This window comes from Plectropomus leopardus, chromosome 21, assembly GCF_008729295.1.
Source record: "Plectropomus leopardus isolate mb chromosome 21, YSFRI_Pleo_2.0, whole genome shotgun sequence".
NCBI classification, from domain to species: Eukaryota; Metazoa; Chordata; class Actinopteri; order Perciformes; family Serranidae; genus Plectropomus; species Plectropomus leopardus.
Window position 1 is genome coordinate 26,295,215 of NC_056483.1, and position 23,723 is coordinate 26,318,937.

General features: G+C 40.0%; 1 protein-coding gene across 1 annotated transcript in view; it reads right to left on the minus strand.

The window, feature by feature from the left end:
• Positions 1-22,604, minus strand: part of LOC121961011 (CBY1-interacting BAR domain-containing protein 2-like) — a 34,355-nt gene extending 11,751 nt beyond the window's left edge. The window contains exons 1-7 of the mRNA XM_042510915.1: positions 22,578-22,604; positions 22,164-22,398; positions 22,011-22,079; positions 18,357-18,458; positions 5,600-5,605; positions 5,381-5,485; positions 5,185-5,298 (exon numbers count right to left, since the gene is read on the minus strand). Of these exons, the coding sequence (XP_042366849.1) occupies positions 5,185-5,298; positions 5,381-5,485; positions 5,600-5,605; positions 18,357-18,458; positions 22,011-22,079; positions 22,164-22,398; positions 22,578-22,597 (651 nt within the window). The 5' untranslated portion in view covers positions 22,598-22,604. The remainder of the gene's footprint in view (positions 1-5,184; positions 5,299-5,380; positions 5,486-5,599; positions 5,606-18,356; positions 18,459-22,010; positions 22,080-22,163; positions 22,399-22,577) is intronic.
• Positions 22,605-23,723: the final 1,119 nt, after the last annotated feature.

Sequence of the window (23,723 nt, forward strand, 5' to 3'; positions counted from 1 at the left end):
CAACACTTTCGGAACTTTCTGATTGCAATGCTGGAGGACTGATTCCTGTTGTCATTCAAGACTCAAGATAACTTTTTTGTCCCAAGGGAAATTTGACTTGAATATATATATAGTGCAGAAATGTGTGCTAAGTGCATGGCACATCCAAGTGCTGATGGTAAGTGCATTCCAATACATGTAACTCTGCCCCTCATTTTACAACCTCCTGATGTCTTTCATCTCTGCTATGGCAATGGCAGCACATGTAGACACAGCAGCTGGCAGCTCCGCAAAACCTGCTACTTTTTTGCTATATTTTTATATTTTCTCGATACCATGGCCCCCTGTGGTGAGGCACGACTGTTGTACGATAGAGTAGCACTTGTCAGCATCAGGAGAAGTTGTTTGGGGCTTGGGCTGAATGCAGTGGACCATGAGAGGATCGCCACTGGTGGCCTGTGCTAAACAATGAGTCAGACCACAGGGGAGAAACAAAACCAAAAGCACCAGATGAAGAGGGGGAGGAGACCTGGTGTCAGGGTGAGACTAATCCAACCTGGACCAAGACCTGTTCCGCTACCAAGTTGTCTTCCGTCTAATGTCCACTGGCAGGAGAGAAAAGTGGATGAAATGTGATTTAAGATGTGGCTAACAGGGGATCTAGGACTGCTCTGTGCATATCTTCACAGATTCATGATTAACCCCTGACATCCTGGATCAGGCTGTTGCACTGGATGGGCAGACATTGTTGGGACATTGTTCTATTCACCTCAACTTTTGACTTGATGTAGCAGGAAAAAGGACCAATGAAATTCTGTTTTTTAAACTTTGTTTTAAAAAATGACCAATAAATCTACCTTACCTTACCTTACCTAATGTTCTAAGTTTAGTTGATTCACTGATAGAGGGCCAATTTACCAGGCAGATTATGGGTTCTTCCTCAAGAACCAGGGATCACTTTGCAACTTTGTAACCTGGTCATGCTGTGTTACATGAGAAAACCTCCATGACTAGGTCTAAGTCAGAAGTAATTTACCTATCATCTACTTATCTATTTTTACATCACCTGGAGAATAAGAATAGCTACATCAGAATGCTGTTTGTTGACTTCAGCTCAGCATTTAACACAATCTCTACCATGAAGCTGATTGGAAAACTTAACACTCTGGACTTAAGTACAACACTGGATACTGGACTTCCTCACATGCAGACCCCAGAGAGTTTGAATTGGCAGTCACACCTTCTCTACATTAGTGCTCAACACTGGAGCCCCCCAGGGCTGTGTGCTAAGCCCCCTCCTGTTCACACTGTGCACCCATGACTGCAATCCCACACATCAAGAGAACTTTAATGTGAAGTATGCTGACTAAACCACCATCATCGGCTATATTACAAACAACGATTAGAGTTCATACTGGGAGGGAATCAACAGTTTTGCAGAGTGGTGCACAGAGAACAACCTACTGTTCAATGTCAGTGAAACCAAGGAGCTGATTGTTGATTTTAGAAAGAAGGAGGCAAAGACACACACCCCTGTCAACACCAGTGGAGCTGAGGTGGAGCAGGTGAACAGCTATAGGTTCCTTGGAATTACTATCACTGAGAACCCGTCTTGGTCACCACACATCACCACCCAGGTTAAAAAGCACAGATAAGGCTCTACTTTCTATGGAAATGTAGGAGGGCTAAATTCCAGAGCAAGATCCTGGTTAACTTCTACAGAGGAGCAATAGAAAGCATACGGGCTGGAAACATTACAAACTGGCATGGTTCGTGCTCGGCCCAGGACAGGAAGGCTCTAACAGCAGGTGATTAAAATTGGCCAGAACATCACTGGTTCCCATCTTTGGAGCATCAATGGCCTTGGTGAAGTGAGGTGTCTGCACAAAACCCAAAGGAAAATAAAAGACAGCAGCCAGCCCAGCCACAGCCTGTTCACCCTGCTGCCATCTGGAAAACGATACAGAAGTATCTGCTGCCAAACCACCAGACTACGGAGCAGCTTCTTTCCCACCTCAACTCCTCCTTCAATGCCAAAAAGGTGTGGCAGGATTTAGGATCAACTTTAATTTAATGAAGCTGGGACGTTGTGTAAAACATAAAGAAAAACAGAATACAATGACTTGTGAATCCTTTCCAATCCATATTCAATTGAATACACTACAAAGACAATATATATAATGTTCAAACATAAAAGCTTTATTGTTTTTTTGCAAATATTCACTTAAATTGCATGTGATGCCTGCAACATGTTTCAAAAAAGCTGGGACAGGGGCATGTTTACCATTGTGTTACATCACCTTTCCCTTTAACAACACTCAATAAGTGTTTGGGAACTGAGAACACTAATGTTGAAGCCTTGTAGGTGGAATTCTTTCCCATTCTTGCTTCATGTACAACATCAGTTGCTCAACAGTCATTTTGCACTTCTTAATGTGCCACACATTTTCAATGGGAGACAGGTCTGGACTGCAGGCAGGCCAGTTGAGTACCTGTACTCTTTTATTATGAAGTCACGCTGTTGTAACGTGCAGAATGTGGCTTGGCATTGTCCCGCTGAAATAAGCAGGGACGTCCCTGAAAAGACGTTGCTTGGATGGCAGCATATGTTGCTCTAAAACCTGTATGTACCTTTCAGCATTAATGGTGCCTTCACAGATGTGCAAGTAACCCATGCCATGGGCACTATCACACCCCCATAACATCACAGATGCTGGCTTTTAAACTTTGCGCTGATAACAGTCTGGATGGTCCTTTTCCTCTTTGGCCCGGGGGGCTCGACGTCCATGATTTCCAAAGACAATGTGAAATGTGGACTCGTCAGACCACAGCACACCTTTCCACTTTGCCTCAGTCCATCTCAGATGAGCTCAGGCCCAGAGAAGCGGGTGCCGTTTCTGGGTATTGTTGATATATGACTTTCGCTTTGCATGGTATAATTTTAACTTGCCCTTGCAGATGTTGCAACGAACTGTGTTAACTGACAATGGTTTTCCTTAGTGTTCCTGAGTTCATGTGGTAATATTCTATACAGAATGATTTCAGTTTTTAATGCAGTGCCGCCTGAAGGATCGAAGGTCATGGGCATTCAATGTTGGTTTTTGTCCTTGCCGCTTATGAGCAGAGATTTTTCCAGATTGTCTGAATCTTTTGATGATATTATGGACTATAGAGGATGAAATCCCTAAATTCCTTGCAATTGTACTGTAGCAGTATGGCTGTAGCTGTGCGGTGCCTTAATTAGTGCCGCAGGATCAACATGTCTCTGCTGGGGGCACAGTCTATAAAGGTGGGTGGTTGTGCCCTGGGAGCTCTCTTGCCTCGAAGCTTCCGGGTGCTCCGCTTCCACCAGTAGCTTCACCTGATCGCCTCGCAGCCGGATTGCTCGGCTCGCCGATCCCGGGTATGTGCAGTGCTACATGGTTCTGTGTACTTTTCATAAAGTTTCGCGGTCATCATCAACATTGGCTCTTGTCTCTCATGCAGTGCCTGGACTTGGGTCTTTCTCTCCCTTGTCGGCGTTAATCGCCCAACGGTGAGTGTCTCTCCCCTGCACCTCATCTCACGTGCTGCAGCATGGGAGAGTGATCTGCGGTCTGCCACGTTTGTAATTATGGCGCTGTGGCGCAGAGTGCTTCTCTTTCTCACTTTGTGATGCTCATTCAGACATCGTGATGCCAAGTTACCGGCATAGTTAATTTATGAAATAAAAAATATGTCTTTCAATGGCAGGGTACACGTGTGTGCAATCCCTTCCACCAGCTCTAACTCCGCCTCCCTCGCACGCCGCGTCGGCCGGCTGCTGTTTTGCGTGCCTGTTTCTGTGGCGATTGTTCATTTCCATTCATCCAACTCTACATCTCCAACCGTGCTGTTACTGGCACTCAGTAAGGTGATTGCTGTCCCTACCCTGAGCTGTGCATATCTTAACCTTTTCCTAAGCATGGACTGAAGTTTATTAGTAAAAGTTTCTTTTTCTTTACTAGTGTGTTGCATGTGTACTGGGGTTTAGTTACTTTTGATAGTTGTTATTTTATTTTTGGTTTATGTTTGGGTTGTTTTGCATGTTTGTTTTGGCTTACCTATCCTTGATTATTTTTCTTTGGTTGCCTTGCATGTTTATTTGGGTTTATCAGTTTTGATGAATTCAAGATTATTTCTGATTATCTTTATTTGTTTTGGGTTGTTTGTCAGTTTTCTTTTGCTTGCATGTGTTGGGTTTTGTCAAGCTATGTGGGCTCATTAATTTAACCCTGATGTAAAACCCAATTTAGTTATTTGTCCTTTTTTTGTGTATTTTGCGTGGGGTTTTGTTAAGCTATGTAGGTTCATTAATTTAACCCTGATGTGAAACCTAATTTAGTTATTTGCCTTTCTCTTTCTGTGTATTTTGTGGGGTTTTGTTTAGGGGTGAGTGCTTGCGTGGTGTGTGTGTATAACGATTTTATTGAACTGTGTTAAGTAAAATAATATATTGTTAAATAAAATTAACTTAATTTTTTACGCTGGACCCGGTCTCAAGCTTTCATCAGTGAATGAACTTGTGTGCTTTTCCACCATTTTTCACCCTGTTAAATGTTCTTTTTAGGGAGTTTTTCCACATGGACAGAGGGATGTCATATGTTGTAAAGCCTGCGAGGCAAATTGTGATTTTTTTGACTATTGTACCTTATTCCCACCACAATTAGAGGGTGCAGGCGGGTTTTTTAAACACAGGTAAACCCGTTTAATGTCTGAATTTCCACTGCTACATTTACTGCTGGAAAGCGAGTCAGCCTTTCTGTCAGCTGGCATTTGTGTGTGTGTGCATGTGTGCATGCGTTGTCTTGTTGGTGAGTCGATGCAGCGTCATGGATAGGCAGGAGAACAGCTAAACAGTAGAGAGCAGCAGGAACAGAGGTCTTTGAAAGCTTTTCAGTGGTTTCTTCTCGTTATTTATTTCTTACTTATTATGTCCCCCTTTCAAAATCGGTGCTGATGTATTTGGATCATTGTTTTAGTTGCTTAGGTGGACACAGACAATAATTTTTTAAAGTGCGTCATTGCATCTCGCAGGTTAAGAAGCTGAAATTACCGCGTTTACCCGTGTGTTGCGTTCCTATCAATGCTGGTCGTAGCCGGAGGCAATAAAAACCTATTTCTACAATGTAATAATCACACATTGTTGTTTCAAGTGTTATCCACTGTGTAATTAGCATAAGCTACCTGTAGATCCTTTTGAGTGTCCATTGCTCCCAGGTTGTGGTATGTATGTCCATAGACCTCCAACGCTTTAGCATGGAAGAGCATCTCCACTGTGATGAAGTCTGTAAAAATCCTCTGCCAAAAAGAAAAAGCAATGGTTTTGTCATTGGGAGACTGCTGGAGGATGTTTCTGTAAGTGTGGTAGTGTGAGACTGACTTTGATATCCTCTAGCTTCTGTTTCTGGAAGTCTGTGATGGTTTCCTCCAGTTGTCTCATACTGCGCTGGGCATTGTTTGAAGCCTTCTGCGCATTTACCTCTGCCTGTCATTTAATACAAAATACATTTAACAAAGCTTTAGCTCACAGTAAGTATGAGCTGCTTGATGGTTCAGTAATGTGATGATATTCATAGAAATATGAAAACATGTACATTACCTGGGACTGAAAGTTCTTGTCAAGAAAATATCCCCAAGTATGTAATATATATTTTCAAACAAATATGCAAAATATATTATATTTTATATATATTATTATTATATTATTATATATTTTTATAATATAAAAAAACATGCATATTGTATGTAGTTGTGAGATTATAGCATTTTTTCTTATGTGGTGAGATCACTGTTATGGTGCTACACCAGATAAAAACAGGAAAAAAAGGATCAGTATTAGGTAATAAAGTGCAACATTTATTGTTATATCATGATATATTTCATATATTTCAGCAAGCCAGAGTGTCTCTCGATGTTTCTCTACCATCGGTTAACAACTGCACTGAAAAAAAAACCCAACAAGTTCCACAATGCTCGCATGCTTGCATGCAGAGTGTGCTCTGGGACAACCATTGTAGGCGTTAGTTGCCATGTGCTTTTGTTGTCTGACCATTAACACATACTCTTGTAGCATAATCCCACCATGTGCTTTTTTTGACATCCCAGCTTCAGTAGTGGCATCTTGGAATGTCAACAGCAGTTGCAGAAGGATATCTGGAGTGCAATGCTATACTATATAGTCCACTGACAAAGCAGCAATATGTGATGAATTGTGATGAGAACGCCTTAGCTCAGCCCTTCCCTGTACTTCCTGTTCACACACAAGTTTGCTAATGACACAGCTGTCATCTTCCTGATCACCGACAACATAACATACAGATAGACATCTCTGTAATGTAATCAACAAAACTAAGGAGCTGATTGTGGACTTCCAGAAGAGATAGGAGAGGGCCACGCCCTACCCGCGACGCAACTTCATTTCCTCGAGGTTTACATCAATGAGGACCTGACCTGGACCCACCACAAAAACACTGTCTCAAAGATTGTGAGACACTGGCTCTGCGTCCTCTGCAGTCTGAGAAGGTTCAACGTGGACTTCGGGATTTGTTGTAACTTCTACAGATGCACCACCTAGAGATTCCTGGCTGGCTGCATCACCACCTGGTACAACAGTTGCATCATTCTTAAATTCCACCGGGTCTGTCAACAGCAAGTTACCACCACGGCCACCACAGCCTTTGGAACTGATCATAGATGTTCTGAACAATGTGATTCCTCCAGCCGTGCCAGCCACCCACTCTGCTCCATGGAAAATATGCACTTAGTCTATATGTGCTGGAGGCGGTCAGCAGTCGTGACAATCCGCACAGAGCAGTTTGTACCAGGCAAGAAGTCAAGCAGTGGTGCATCCTTTTCAAAATGAAACACTTTGCACAGATACAGGATCATCTATCACTTAACTAACGCTACATCAAGAGTATCTGTTCCTTCTCCTTCCACCAGCCCTCTGTATTTTGTCCAGCAGGAGCATTAATTTCTCCTGCTGCACTACACTGTGCATGAGACAGATAGAAAGAAGATAATAAGAGTAGCATTGTAACTTTAACAAAAAGCACAGATTAAATATCCCTCATCTCTATTTGATTATTCAATCTATTTCATGTATAACTAGACTTCTTACTACTTCTTTGTAATTATCAAGCTGAACATGTTTTATGACTGAAACAATGCCAGAATTCTTTTTTCTGCTTGGTTCCTGGCTGGACTAGAGGCTGCAGCACAACAAAGTGGGTAATAACATCAATGAACATTTAAGGATACTCTCTTGCTTGCACTCTGCTTCTGAAATGCTTACAGATGCTCCTGGTGGGATATAAAACCACGTGGAGGATGGAGCAAAAACAGCGTTGCAGACATAATGTCATCGACACGTTGCTAGTGGAATCAAGGCATAATGCTCTATTATATATTTTTATAATATAAAAAAACATGCATATTGTATGTAGTTGTGAGATTATAGCATTTTTTCTTATGTGGTGAGATCACTGTTATGGTGCTACACCAGATAAAAACAGGAAAAAAAGGATCAGTATTAGGTAATAAAGTGCAACATTTATTGTTATATCATGATATATTTCATATATTTCAGCAAGCCAGAGTGTCTCTCGATGTTTCTCTACCATCGGTTAACAACTGCACTGAAAAAAAAACCCAACAAGTTCCACAATGCTCGCATGCTTGCATGCAGAGTGTGCTCTGGGACAACCATTGTAGGCGTTAGTTGCCATGTGCTTTTGTTGTCTGACCATTAACACATACTCTTGTAGCATAATCCCACCATGTGCTTTTTTTGACATCCCAGCTTCAGTAGTGGCATCTTGGAATGTCAACAGCAGTTGCAGAAGGATATCTGGAGTGCAATGCTATACTATATAGTCCACTGACAAAGCAGCAATATGTGATGAATTGTGATGAGAACGCCTTAGCTCAGCCCTTCCCTGTACTTCCTGTTCACACACAAGTTTGCTAATGACACAGCTGTCATCTTCCTGATCACCGACAACATAACATACAGATAGACATCTCTGTAATGTAATCAACAAAACTAAGGAGCTGATTGTGGACTTCCAGAAGAGATAGGAGAGGGCCACGCCCTACCCGCGACGCAACTTCATTTCCTCGAGGTTTACATCAATGAGGACCTGACCTGGACCCACCACAAAAACACTGTCTCAAAGATTGTGAGACACTGGCTCTGCGTCCTCTGCAGTCTGAGAAGGTTCAACGTGGACTTCGGGATTTGTTGTAACTTCTACAGATGCACCACCTAGAGATTCCTGGCTGGCTGCATCACCACCTGGTACAACAGTTGCATCATTCTTAAATTCCACCGGGTCTGTCAACAGCAAGTTACCACCACGGTCACCACAGCCTTTGGAACTGATCATAGATGTTCTGAACAATGTGATTCCTCCAGCCGTGCCAGCCACCCACTCTGCTCCATGGAAAATATGCACTTAGTCTATATGTGCTGGAGGCGGTCAGCAGTCGTGACAATCCGCACAGAGCAGTTTGTACCAGGCAAGAAGTCAAGCAGTGGTGCATCCTTTTCAAAATGAAACACTTTGCACAGATACAGGATCATCTATCACTTAACTAACGCTACATCAAGAGTATCTGTTCCTTCTCCTTCCACCAGCCCTCTGTATTTTGTCCAGCAGGAGCATTAATTCTCCTGCTGCACTACACTGTGCATGAGACAGATAGAAAGAAGATAATAAGAGTAGCATTGTAACTTTAACAAAAAGCACAGATTAAATATCCCTCATCTCTATTTGATTATTCAATCTATTTCATGTATAACTAGACTTCTTACTACTTCTTTGTAATTATCAAGCTGAACATGTTTTTTGACTGAAACAATGCCAGAATTCTTTTTTCTGCTTGGTTCCTGGCTGGACTAGAGGCTGCAGCACAACAAAGTGGGTAATAACATCAATGAACATTTAAGGATACTCTCTTGCTTGCACTCTGCTTCTGAAATGCTTACAGATGCTCCTGGTGGGATATAAAACCACGTGGAGGATGGAGCAAAACAGCGTTGCAGACATAATGTCATCGACACGTTGCTAGTGGAATCAAGGCATAATGCTCCACCGAAGTGGCTGTACCCTGACATCAGCAGGACAAAGCTGCCATCGATGGAGGACCTCTCTAGCCAGAGGTGCAAGAAGAAGGCCAAAAGTAGTATCGGCCAAATCACCCCAGCGACAAACTGCTCTGCTTACTGTCGTGCAGCAAACGGCACTGCAACATCTGCCCCCACACCACAAGGCTCAAGGATGCTTCATCTTTTAGGCCAAGGGGGTGCAATTATTTTTCCTTGGGGGACACATCAGAAACACAGATTTTTGTTTGGGGTCAAAGACATTTTGTCATGCTCTCACCTCTAATTTTGTCACTATATCAAATGATAGAATACATACTGCACACTTATTCTTTAGTATTTGTTTTAATTAAAATGACTCAAAACAGCATCTTATTAAGAAAACTAAATACAAGAGTCTTTAAACTAATGTACATGACTAACTGTTTAGGGTAAAACATATTCATTAAAAATACTACATTAAACAAAAAAATCGCTTATCCATACCCATTTGAAGCACTGTGCAAACTGTCTGTTCAAGTTGCACATCACTGGGGACAGTGTCCACATCACATGTAAGAAGAGCTGACTGTGAGCATTTCAGGTTCTACTACTATTTCCAACAGATTTCTGTATTTTTCTGCGTGTTTTGTATTGAAGTGACTCAAGTTATAGTCTTTTAATACAGACACGTTCAGTGCAAACTCAGCACATTGCTTTACTTCTAACCTCTGTGAAAAACACAGACTTAGCAGTCCACTCTACATTCAGCATCAACCTTACATTTTTTTAGAGCTCATTTCGAGTAGCAGGTGTCGCTGAATTTTAATTACTAATTATAATTACGGCACTCGCTACTTATGACAGGAGGAAGCAAACTCACTATAGAAGGGTTTCAAAGTAAAAGACAATTTGAGTTTTATAGTAAAATTGTGGGATGTCCTCCCATGGAGGGGCAGAGCCATCAGGCCTGCGGGCCATATAATGCCCAGGACTGTAGTTTAATTGTTTTTTATGACATCTATTGCATATCTTTACATCCAGCAATAGGGATCTCCCCTCAGTTGATCTTCCTGAGGTTTCTACCCTTTTTTCACAGTTTTAGGGTTTTTTATGGGGGAGTTTTTCCTTAGCTGATGTGAGGGTCTAAGGACAGAGGGATGTTGTATGCTGTAAAGCCCTCTGAGGCGAACTGTGATTTGTGATAATGGGCTTTATGAATAAAACCGACTTGAACTGACTTGACTAAAGCAGTGTGCTGATCTTGGGCCTCTCACCCCAAGAACCAGCCTAAAATCCTCGTAGACTCCCATTAACCACGGATCTGCTGTCACACTGCATCCACACCATCCGCTCCGGATATAGCATACCCCAAGTCAACCAAACACGAGAGGCCATGTTCATTCTCGCTTTCTTCGGTTTCCTCAGATGCTTGGAATTCACTGCTTCGACCCTTCGATACGATCCACGTCGGCACGCCTGCCTCTCAGACCTTTCTTTTTTCTCCAACAACACCATAGTCTATTATTTAAAAAGAACCAAAACCGACCAATCTAGCCAACCCACCCCCGTCTTCTACTTCAACATCCAATCAGTTCTAAACCCCTTCCTTATTCTCTCTAACTACTTACATTTCCGGACATCACAAAGCAAATCCCAAGATGACCCCCTGTTTTTTCAACCGAATCCAGCCAGGTGGTTACCCGTTTCTGGTTCCACCAACACTTCCATCAGGGCCTGTCATTGTCAGGCATCTCTCCCATGCATTACTCCAGACATTCCTTCAGAATCGGAGCTGCCACCTCGGCCTCCCGCAGCGGTATACCGGAACACCTTATTCAGATCATGGGCAGATGGTCCTCCCAAGCTTATCACCGTTACATCCGTTCTGACCTAAGAGATCTCAAATCTGCTTTTGCCTCTCTCATATAATGTACTGCTTATACCGCCGTGGCTCCTGTCGTGCCCGGGAGCCACAGCGGATTCCAACCGAAGCTTCCCCACACCGCACTCAACCATCCATTCCAATATTCAAAATCAATGTTTATACCAAATTTACATTCACGTCAATAAATTGTCAAAATCAATTCCTGTTGAGGTATGGTCCTTGCTAGTGAAATGTTCTATGTACCTCCAAATTTTCATTCCTCTTCATGAAATGGTTTGCTGGGGCTGGCATTTAGAGGGCCCTACTGAGCTCCTTTTTTGACAGCTATATACGAGACCTTTAACATCCAAAAATTTTCACCAGTCCCCATAAGCATGCCAAATTTCATGAGTTTTCTAGTATGATAAAGCTCTCAAAAAAGCGATTCATGTGATGGAATAATAATAATAAGAAGAAGACGAATTAAAGCTGCAAGCACCCTACGCCACTCGGGGTAACTGGCGTGACTCCAACAGCACCGATCTTCAATTGTAGTGAAAGTCAGAAAATGCATGCAGAAAGTTTGGACTATTAAGTTAGATTTCACACGGTGTAGTACTTCCTAAAACCACTAGGTGGCGCTAAACACAAAATCTAAGTCATCCTGGTCTACATCATGTTTAGACCAAACCATGTAAACTGCATGTAAATCAAATGATGATATTGTTACACGGCATACTTCCTGTTGTCAGTCGGTGCATTGAGTATTGCATGTTGATGTGTACAGGGCTGCAACCTGTTCACACCTTTTAAAATTTGGGGGCAATCGGTTATTGCAAACTGAAGTGAAAGAAGCTTCCTGTTTGGCGGTGAATACTGCATTGCCACAGCAACAGCATTCATTGAAAACATGATCTTCACAGCTGCAACAGCAGCTTCTGTTACCAAGTTTGAGCTCAATGTGGTCAGTCTGTAAGGTGATGCACCGAAAAACATAAATGATGTAAATTCCTGTTTCCAGTAGGTGGTATGCCGATAAGTCAAGTGAGCCATACAGATGTATTCAACTCTGTACTCTTATTAAGAATGAGAAATTTGGGGGGGACTGGACAGTGTCTGGCTGAGTTACAACAACTTCCAACATCTTATCTTACAACTTATCTTCTTCACTTTCCTACTTCTTTTAAGACTTTTGAATAGGAGCATCTGTAACTAAAGGCAATTTCTCCTTGGGGATCAATAAAGTATTTCTGATTCTGATTCCTGTTTCATGGCGAAACATCAAAGTTGACAAACTAGCCACGCCCACATGGTGTGATGAAAGCGGAAATTGAATAACTTTTGATGTCCCATGATCTTTTATTTCAGTGAAAATCGGAACAAGCAGGCAGAGAGTTTCAATCCTTCAGTTAGATATCACATATGGGGTGATACTTCCTGTGACAAACACCTGGCGCTGGAGACCACACAATACGTCATCTTGGTCTACATCATTTGTAGACCAAACCATGTGAATTCCATGTAAATCAAATGATAATTGTATTACAAGATATACTTCCTGTTGCCAGTAGGTGGTGCATTGAGTTTCATGGTTAACTGACATGTTGATGTGTTCAGGGCTGCACCTTGATCACACCTGTAAAATTTGGGGCCGATTGGTTGATGCAAAGTGAAGTTACAACAACTTCCTGTTTGGCGGCGAAGACCATGTTGCTATGACAACAATGTTCATTAAAAAGCTCTGAAATCACAAGTAGGCATCATCAAGGTCTCAACATTTTTCTTACCAAGTTTGAGCTGAATATGGTCAACCTGTAAGGAGGTGCACATCAAAATATAAAACATATAACTCCCTGTCTCCAATAGGTGGCACAATGATGAGAACTCAATTGAGCCATGCAAATGTGTTCCGGCTGGGATTCTTATCAAGCATGAGAAGTTTTGAGCATTTCGGATGATGTTTGGCTGAGTTACAACAACTTCCTGTGTCATGGCAAAACCTGAAAGTTGGAAACCAAGCCACGCCCACATAGTGTGACGAAAACTCAAAGAAGAAAGCATGTTATTTCCATAACATTTCATGTTGCCAGTAGGGGGCGCTAAAAGTAATGGTGATGGTTGTCATGTAGATGTGTTGAGGGCAAGACAGTCATCAAACATCTGGAGTTTGGTGAAGATTGGACCATGTCCCTCAAAGTTAAAAACTACTTCCAGGTTAATGGTGAGACATGGAAATGATTGGCCCAGTAACAACAACACGATGTGACGAAGACTCACAAATGTTATAACTTTTGATGTCCCAGGCCTTCTGAGAGGATTTCTAAATTTTGAAGTCAATTGGATGAAATCTGTCGGAGAAGATAGAAAAATTGCAAGCCCTGAAAATGGCCAAAAACATGCCAAAATTGCACATTCAATTCAAAATGGCTGACTTCCTGTTGAGTTTAAGGTATGAGTCCAAAAGGCTTTGTTGTAGGTCTTGGGCTGTTACACATGCCTCCCAAGTTTTGTAGCTCTAGGTAAAATGTACTGCAGGGGCTGCGTCGTTGAAATCTGTAGGGGGCACTACAGAGCCATTTTGGCACATCAGTGCAAAACAATCATATCAAATATCACATTTTAGGACTTTTGATGTGTGTGCTAAGTTTGGTGAGTTTTGGTGCATGCCTTGCCTCTCAAAAAGTGCTTCCAGTTTTATGGCGATTAATGCGTAACTTTGGCAATAGCGTTTGATGAAAACCCAAAAGTGTCATTTCTGTGCATCATGAAGGTCTTTACTGTATTGTAATTGGATATGAGGTCAATTAAGTTAACCTGCAACAGGGGGAAAATCAAAGAGTAAAAAAAGTAACTTCCTGCTACCAATAGGTGACACTTTGAGTAAGATTCAAAATTGCACTGCAGATGTCTTCGGGAACAGACTCTTATCGAATCTGTGAAATTTTGTAAAGATCTGACTATCTGGGGCGAAGTTACAACAGTTTTTGATGTCATGTCGAAACATCGAAATTGTTCACCCGACTTTGGTAACGCATTTCAACGAAAACTCTCAATATTCATCTTTAAGTGTCATCAACTTAAAGATTTTTTGAGACCATTTTGAGATCAGTCATGTCAACCTGCTAGCTGGACATCTTACTGTAAAACTTTGCCTTTCTTGTGCCAATAGGTGGTGCTCTCATTATCACTTAAAATTGTCATATAGATGTGTTCAGGGTGGGACTCCTATCAAACATGTGACGTTTAGGTCATATTGGACCATTTACAGCAGCGTTACATACCACTTCCTGTTTACTTCCTGGTTCATAGCAGAACATGCAAATTAGATGCCTCATACAGATTACACAGTGTGATGAAATGAATAACTTGAATAACTTTTGCTGTCATAGGTCTTATGAAGGTAGCCATAATATTTGAAGTCAATCTGATGAAAGCTCTAGGGCAAGTTCTCAAGATTACAACCCCTGAAAATGGCCAAAAATACACCAAAATTACAACTTCAAATCAAAATGGCTGACTTCCTGTTGGTTTTACGGAATGGCCCCAAGAGACTTTTATTGGAGGTACTGTGGGGTGTTGCACAGGCCTCCGAAGATTCAGAGCTCTAGGTAAAACATGCTGCAGGGGCTGCTTCGTTGAAAATCAGTAGGGGGTGCAACTGATACATTTCCTCCCACCCAAGCACGAGACCATTAAAATATCAAATTTTTCACCAGACCTGATAAGTCTTAATTTGATTAATACTAATGCTAGTTCTATGTTTTTAAGTGGGGTACATGAAACTGATATTATTGAAATTGTAAGAAAATTTAAAAATAAGAGATCACTTGACATACATTCCATTGATACTGTAATTATTAAAGATGTTATTGATTATATTGTCAGACCCTTGACCTATGTTTGTAATCTGTCTTTCCAAAAAGGAATTTTTCCTAACGACATGAAGTTGGCAAAGGTGATCCCAATTTATAAAAATGGAGATAAACACTATATGGAAAATTACAGACCAATATCACTTTTGCCACAATTTTTCTAAAATTATAGAGAAATTGTTTGTGAAACAATTAAATTTGTTCATTCATAAAAATAAATTATTAAGTGAAAATCAATATGGATTCAGAGAGAGCAGAACTACTGCCTTTGCAGTAATGCAAATGGTAGAAGAAATAGCAAATGCAAATGAAAATGGTGAGTGTTCTATTGGTCTGTATATTGATCTGCAGAAGGCGTTTGACACCATAGATCACGGACAGTTATTGAAGAAGCTAGAGATGTATGGAATACGAGGGGTTGTTCATTCTTGGCTGGAAAGCTATTTGGGCAATAGACACCAGTGTGTACAAATTAATGACACTATGTCAGCACTGAGAAAGATTACATGTGGTGTACCACAAGGATCAGTGATTGGTCCAATACTGTTCATTCTTTATATAAATGACATCTGCAATGTAACCGATTTTTTTAGATATGTAATATTTGCAGAGATGATACCAATCTGTTTTGTTCGGGTAAGAATTTAAAGGAACTTTTGTGTTGTGTAGAAATGGAGCTGGAAAATCTCAAGACTTGGTTTGATGTCAACAAATTATCCTTAAATATTAAGAAAACAAAATTTATGGTATTTGGGAATCCAAATGAAAGTGACTGTAATGTTAAATTAAAAATCTGTAATATTGACATTGAAAGAGTCTCTGAGACTAAATTCCTTGGGGTTGTCATTGATCAAAAGCTAACATGGAAACAACACATTGAGTATATTAAAGGGAAAATCTCAAAATCACTTGCAATCCTATATAAATCCAGAAATGTGCTAAATTCCAAGGCTTTGCATTTGATCTATTACTCATTGATTGTTCCCTATATGTCTTACTGTGTGGAATTGTGGGGATCCACTTTAAAACCACCATAAATTCAATTGTAAAATTGCAAAAACGAGCTATACGTATCATAAATAATGCTAACTATTATGCACACACAGAAATACTTTTTCTAAATTCTCATGTTATGAAATTTAATGATCTGTTTTATTATAAAATAATGCAAATTATGTTCAGAGCAAAATCAAAAATGCTCCCTGACTCAATACAGAGGTTCTTTTCAATTCAGGACAGTCCTTATAATCTTAGAGGTGTTTACAAGTTCACTGTACAAAAAGCTAAAAAAGGTATGAAAAGAAGATGTGTCTCCATTATAGGCGTTAAATTCTGGAATGATGCCGACATAAATTTAAAAACATGTCATTCTTTTTTGGTTTTTAAGAAAATGCTTTGTAAAGCTATTTTTGAAGCTTATAAGTGTGATTAATTATCTGTTGTTGTGTCTTCTTTGTTTTTCTGGAGGTTGGTGGACCAAAAAGTTGATAATATAGGATAGGCTTTAATAAGCAGTCTGCTTCTGCCTATGCCTTTTCAGTCAATATTCAACACATGATTCTTGAGTTAATGATTTTGTGATTTTGTGTGAAATGTCAATACTGTGTACAATATTTGGAATAAACTAAACTAAACTAAACTAAACTAAAAAACTTAAAATTGTCATATAGATGTGTTCAGGGTGGGACTCCTATCAAACATGTGACGTTTAGGTCATATTGGACCATTTACAGCAGCGTTACATACCACTTCCTGTTTACTTCCTGGTTCATAGCAGAACATGCAAATTAGATGCCTCATACAGATTACACAGTGTGATGAAATGAATAACTTGAATAACTTTTGCTGTCATAGGTCTTATGAAGGTAGCCATAATATTTGAAGTCAATCTGATGAAAGCTCTAGGACAAGTTCTCAAGATTACAACCCCTGAAAATGGCCAAAAATACACCAAAATTACAACTTCAAATCAAAATGGCTGACTTCCTGTTGGTTTTACGGAATGGCCCCAAGAGACTTTTATTGGAGGTACTGTGGGGTGTTGCACAGGCCTCCGAAGATTCAGAGCTCTAGGTAAAACATGCTGCAGGGGCTGCTTCGTTGAAAATCAGTAGGGGGTGCAACTGATACATTTCCTCCCACCCAAGCACGAGACCATTAAAATATCAAATTTTTCACCAGACCTGATAAGTCTGCATAGTTTCATGACTTTTGAATTTTAAAGCCCTCAAAAAGGCAATTCACTTGTGAGTATAATAATAATAATAATAATAATAATAATAATAATAATAATAATAATAATAATAATACTTCCTTCAGTTTCAAGAGGGTCCTCGCATCGTTCAGTGCTCAGGCTCTAATAATAATATTAATAATAATAATAATAATAATTCCAAGGATTTCAAGATGGTCCTCGCGTGGTTCGGTGGTCAGGCCCAGAGCACCAAACAGTGCTTGGGCTCTAAGAATAATAAAAATCCTTGGATTTCAATAGGGTCGTCACACCCTTTGGTGCCTGGGCCATCATAATAATAAAAATAATGGTTCTCGGGCCCTAATAATAAGAAAAAACTGACCAATTTCAATCGGGTCCTCGCACCCTTCGGTGCTTGGGCCCTAATAAATGGACCAATTACAATAGGGTCTTCGCACCATTGGGTACTCAGGCCCTAATTAGTACAGTGAATTGCATAGGGTCCTATTTGTCTGGTCGCTCACAATGTGCTCAAATGAAAAATGCATTATCATCAACAAAATCATGCACAATGGGAGTGCCACAAGGCTCCATCCTTGGGCTGTTGTTGTTTAGTCTACACATAAATGATCTCCCATGAGTTTGTGAGGATGTGGAGATCCAGATGTATGCTAATGACACGGTCATTTACACCCATGGGAGAGATGCTGAGCAGGTGGCAAAAACATACTAAAAAGATGAGAAAAAACATTCAAATATAGCATTGTTAACTTTGAACATAACAGAAGAATCAAAAACATTCTTGCAAGCCGTGATCTTCATCTCCACTACTGCATATCTGTGCAACTGAGATGTTGTTCAAACAAGCCTTAAAAGTCTTTAACAGCAAATCAGTAAATTATCGTCATTGTTAAATGCTGTCTAAATATGACTTAAGCTTTCAAGATCTGATATTGTTTTCAGAACATGGCCCAGACCATCAGACTTTCTCTCCTGATGGCAAAAAATGGATATTGAGTAACCAGACATGTCAACATTAATTTCACTGTGATCCAGGTTTTATGAATGTGTTGGTATGTTGATGTTTTTTTTTTTTTAAATCTGTTTGTATTGTCTATTGTTATGTAATTTTAGTTTAGTTAGTAGTTTTTTATCATGTGTGGTTAGTGTTTTTTAGTGTGAGGTATTTGTCCTGTCTGTAACTGCCCAAGGACTGTAAAACTAGCTAATAGCTAAATCTGGCATGAATCATCTATTCTCTCTTTGAGATTAATGTTTTTTATGTATGGTCCTTGTTTAAATAAAGACATGTAAAAAAAGTTTGTATGTGAAGGATACAATGCTCTGTCGATCAGCTGGGTTCATTAGTGGGATTTTCTCCAGTTTCTGCAACTCCTTCAGCTCTCTGCTCAAGTCAATGCTGAACTTCTTCAGATCCGCCTGCATGGTAGCACAGTCAGCTCACACAGCAATACATAACAAATGTCAGTTACTTTGGTAACACTTTCTATGACGACCACATCTGTTATGCATTCACAGTGAATTATAATGCATTCATGATGCTTTATGAATAAACTCATAAACACACATAATGCTTACTGATGAACTATATCATTAGTCATAAACCATATAGATGTGACTTATAATGATTTCAACGAGAGGTTGAATGCTGGGGCTTGTGATGCATAATAAGTATTTATGCTCACTTATTCACACATCAACAATTAACTGTAGTAAGGACTCAGTGTGATATGACAGTCCGTGCTGTATTATAAGTTATCATTGTATGTGTTTAGTAAAGTGAGGCACGTATTGATGCATTTATAATAATTTATGCTTTATCATAATGTTTGTTTTTGTAGGTGTTAACAAAAGTGTAATCATTTCCATGCATTTATAAGAATATATGCCGCATCATAAGTGATTAAAGCATACCATAAACTACAATACTTTGAAAATGGACAGAAAGTGGACAGAGATACATCTCTAAAATCCCTGGTGAGTATGCTGTAAATTGGCCAGCTAACCAGTGCAGGGGCCTCTGCAAGCTTACTTTAGCTACTGGATTGTTTACCATTAGCCTGGAAGATAACTGTGTGGTTCAAAGATTACTAGCTCCAAAATTAATATATCAAGAAATCATGTCTTTTCGAACCAAGCAGTCTTCAGCTAAATCATACAGTTAGCTTGTAGGCTTAATGCAAACATACCAGTGGGTAACCTAGATTGCAGATAGTCTGTTTGATATGGGGACAGTGGTTAGCTGGCTAGCTAACCACAGCACATTCAGCATACTGCAGCATACTCACTGCATTTCTCAAGGGCTGCAACAGTTACTGTCCACCTCTGACAGTGCAAAATCCCCAGTCTTTGTGAAATCTAATTCTGTGATTAAAAACTATCTGACACATTGTCAGACCTCAGTCTTTAAAACACATTTCCAAAGTATTCTAGTGTATGATAGGCATAAATCACTTGTGCTGCAGCATATATTCTTATAAATGCATGAAAATGATTACAGAATTCAGTCTATAAAACGCATTTTCAAAGTATTGTAGTTTATGGTATGCATTAATCACTTATGATGCGGCATATGTTCTTATAAATGCATGGAATTGATAACACTTTACTTAACACTTACAATAAAACATTATGATGAAGCATAAATTATTATAAATGTGTCAATTTGTACCTCACTTTACTTAGCACATACGATAACTTATGATGCAACATGGACTGTTATATTGAACTATGAGTCCTTACTACAGTTAATTGTTGACGTGTGAATAAGAGAGTATATATGTTTATAATGCATTATAAGCCCCTTCATTCAACCTCTAGTTTATAACAAGTCAAGAGCATCCATAAGACCTTTGCCACTTATAAATCATAATAAGTCAAATCTGTAATGATTTATAACTATTGATATATTGAATCAGTAAGCGTTATATCTGTTTATAAGTGTATTCATAAAGAATTTTGAATGCATTATAATTCACTATGAATGCCTTCATAATGCATAATGCGTTTTTTTCATGATTTGTGCACACATGTAACTCCAGCCTGTTCTCATTCTGATCTTGGAAAATACTTCTGCTTTGACAGTGCTTTTGGCAGAAGATCGCAGTGCCACAAGCCACCTTTCATGTCCACATGAAATGCTGCTGGACAGTGTCAGGTGAAAACGCAGCCAGTGACTGCGTTATTATACATTGGCAATGCCTGTTGTATCTGCACGTAACATCAATTGCGTTAATTGACCTGTCCATATATTAAATTAAATCAATTTTTATTTGTAAGGCCCCTTATCACAAATCATAATTTGCCTTTGAGGGGTTTACAGAATTCAACATCCCTCTGTCCTTGGAGCCTCACAGCAACTAAGGAAAAACTTTAAGGGGGAAAAAACATGGAAGAAACCTTAGGAGGAACAATTAAGGAGGTATCCCTCTTTCAGGATGAACAGATGTGTAAAAGATGTAAAGAATAGAATAGATAGAATAGAATAGAAAGAATATTAACATCTCAACAACAACTCCATAATTTCTCTATACCCGTCAATAACTTCTCCATCTCTCCCTCCCCTCAGGTTAAGAGTCTGGGTGTCATCCTCGACAGCACCCTCTCCTTCGCCTCCCATGTCAATAATATCACTCGGTCTGCCTACTTCCATCTTCGTAACATCAACCGGCTTCGTCCTTCTCTTACTCCTCACTCAACTGCTGTTCTTGTTCACAGTCTGGTCACCTCCCGTTTAGATTATTGCAACTCTCTTCTCTTTGGCCTTCCACATAAAACCCTCCATAAACAACAACTGGTCCAAAACTCAGCTGCCCGTATCATTACACGCACCCCTTTAATCCATCACATCACACCTATTCTACAACAGCTACATTGGCTCCCCATCGCATACCGCATGAACTACAAAATACTCCTCCTTCAAAGCTGTCCACAACCTTGCCCCACCATATCTCTCTGACCTCCTCCACATGCGCTGGAAGTTTGCTCCTTCGGTCTACATGTGCTTTGTGGACTTGGAGGAGACTTTCGACCGCGTTCCTCTGTGAGTCCTGTGGGGGTACTGTGGGTGCTGGGTAGCTTCTGCAAGCCATCCAGTAAAGTCAAATATGTTCTCAGTTGTTGTTTCCCTCCACCAGGGTTATCCCTTGTCCCTGATCCTGTTTGTGATATTCATGGACAGGATCTCAAGGTGCAGCCGGGGGGAGGAAGGGGTCCTGTCCTGTTTTGGGACCTCAGAATTACATCTCTGCTCTTTGCATTGTGTTACTGTTGGTTTCATCACACCGTGAACTTCAGCATGCACTGGAAGTCAGCACCTCCAAATCTGAGGCCATGGTTCTCTGCCATAAAATAGTGGATTGACCCCTCTGGACAGTGGCTCAACTTACCCCAGGCCTTCTGGCTCAAATTACACCATCCCAGCCATTTTTAACAAACTTGTGACATCAAGCAGTTTAGAGTTAGCATCATGCTAACAATATGGTCTCATACTGTAATTTACTGAGGCACTTAAACATGAGTGAAACCTTTTCAAACTTGTCTGTAATTTTTCAAGCACAAGAACCGTGATCTCTTTGAATATGAAAAAATCACTTTGAATAGTAAAAATCTTCTTTTTTTTATCTTAAATGTGCTTAGAGTATCTTTTATGCCATGTGCCTCTCTCCATCAAAGGGTGAGTTAAATGGATTATTCTTAAATGTGTGATCACACAAAATTTGTCTATGGTTGCCTGGAAACAAGTGGTGGCTAAACTTCCCCACAGGCTCAAATCTGCAAATCCTATCTGCAAGAAATGTTTCTATCAGGACAAGTCCAAAATTGTTTTGTATCTTAAAAAATGTTCTCCTGAAAAGAAAAGTCTTTTTTTAATCAGGGCTGTCTTATATTACAACCAACATGATCATCAGATGATATTAGTTTCCTGCAGATTTATCAGTATCAAAGGCACAGATCTGTAATCAAACTCACCCTTTTGTTTTTGACTGTGTCTCCATAGGCCTTTAGAGGAGCAATAACTCTCATCTCCAGTCTCTCTACCTGCAATAATTCCATATTTACCATGACAACATCTTCATTTAGAATAGTTAGATGCAGGAAATAAATAACTACGATGTCCCTTACCTGAGCCTGCCTAAAGTCCTGCACCATGGCCAGGTCCTCTGCTAGATTTTTCAGGCCAATGTGGAGCTCGGGGTCCTCTCTGCTGGAGAAGTCAAAGAGCAGAGCCACGAGCAGGTCTGCCTTGTCTCTAAGCATGGCTGTCTTCCTGGTGTAGGAGGCCAACAGAGAACAGATCCCACCCAGGTACTTCTCAGCACGTTTCACAGTCTGCTCCATACTCTTAATCTGGACATCCCTGCTGGGACAATTAAAAAAAAAAAAACAATGGCAGTGGGATATGTTTTATCATAATATATTGGGAATAAACTAGCTTGGTAATATTCTGGCAAAGCTCCCCAGGTTAAAGAGAGAAGATTTTGCTGCTACTTCTGTTACTGTGTGGATAATGTGAAACATAAAAGCATGTACTCCTACCTGGAAAAGAGGTTGTTCATGTTTGTTCTGTCGACTACCCACAGCTCCTCTGCTCTGTTGTTTGCTTCAACTGATTCTCACCTGCACCAGGTAACAGAATTATGCTGTCATGGAAACACCAACAACAGATGCTCTGAAATAGCTGTGGTGGGGGTGTAGGTGAAGTTCTTGGCCAGATGATGGCAGCAGAGTATTATTGTGGCCATCAACTGGATCTATATATACAGTATATATATATGTGTGTGTGTTTGTGTGTGTGTGTGTGTATATATAGATATATAACACTGGAAAGCAAGTTTTACTCACAGAATTACTATCATCATAGTAAAGAACCTTGTCTCTTAAATGTCTCATGTAAATTAAAAGTGCCTATACAGTAATGTAAAAATACTCTTACAAGTCAGAGTCCTACATTTAAAATCCAACATATTACTTCTATACTGTTACCTATTCAAAATATGCCTAAAATATAAACAGTAAGTAGTCTTTCCACAGAAAAAAATGGGCCCTGTTTGTGATTTTAAGTACTTTATAATATTATTAGATTATTAGTAATGATGCAACAATGCATACTTAACAGCTGCTGCCCGATATGGATAGTAATGTGGTTCCCAACTTAAGAGTACCCTCCAAATGGCCACAAGATAAATCTGAGGGGTTGAGAGATGATTAATGGAGTAGGAAAGAAAACAAAACAACTTCCTTGCCACAACACAACACCTCAAACACCCGCATTTCCTGCAGTCTTTGAAAACTCTCTGTCCGGGTTTGGCATAAATCAGGTGACCTTTTTAAACTTGTCTTGAGCTACGTGCGGAAGCCAGAAGTAACGAAACATTTAGAGTCAGTTCGATCTTCGGTGTTGAAATTGCCATCTCTAGTGACAGCTAAGCAAATAATAATTATGAACAGATAAACACAGAAGGAAAGAATACAAGGAGAAGAAAAAGCAAGCGAGGTTTAGCCCCTCTTCAAGGATAAGCAGCCTACGGGGTATGTTGACTGTAGTTTTTGTTTGTTAAAAGGTTTTCAATAGCTATGAGTTTAATATTAGAGATATATTTGCCCGTTTTATTTTGAGCAATATACCATGTAAGGTGAGTGTATATAATTTTAAACTGCAGATAAAAATGTTTTACAAGTGAG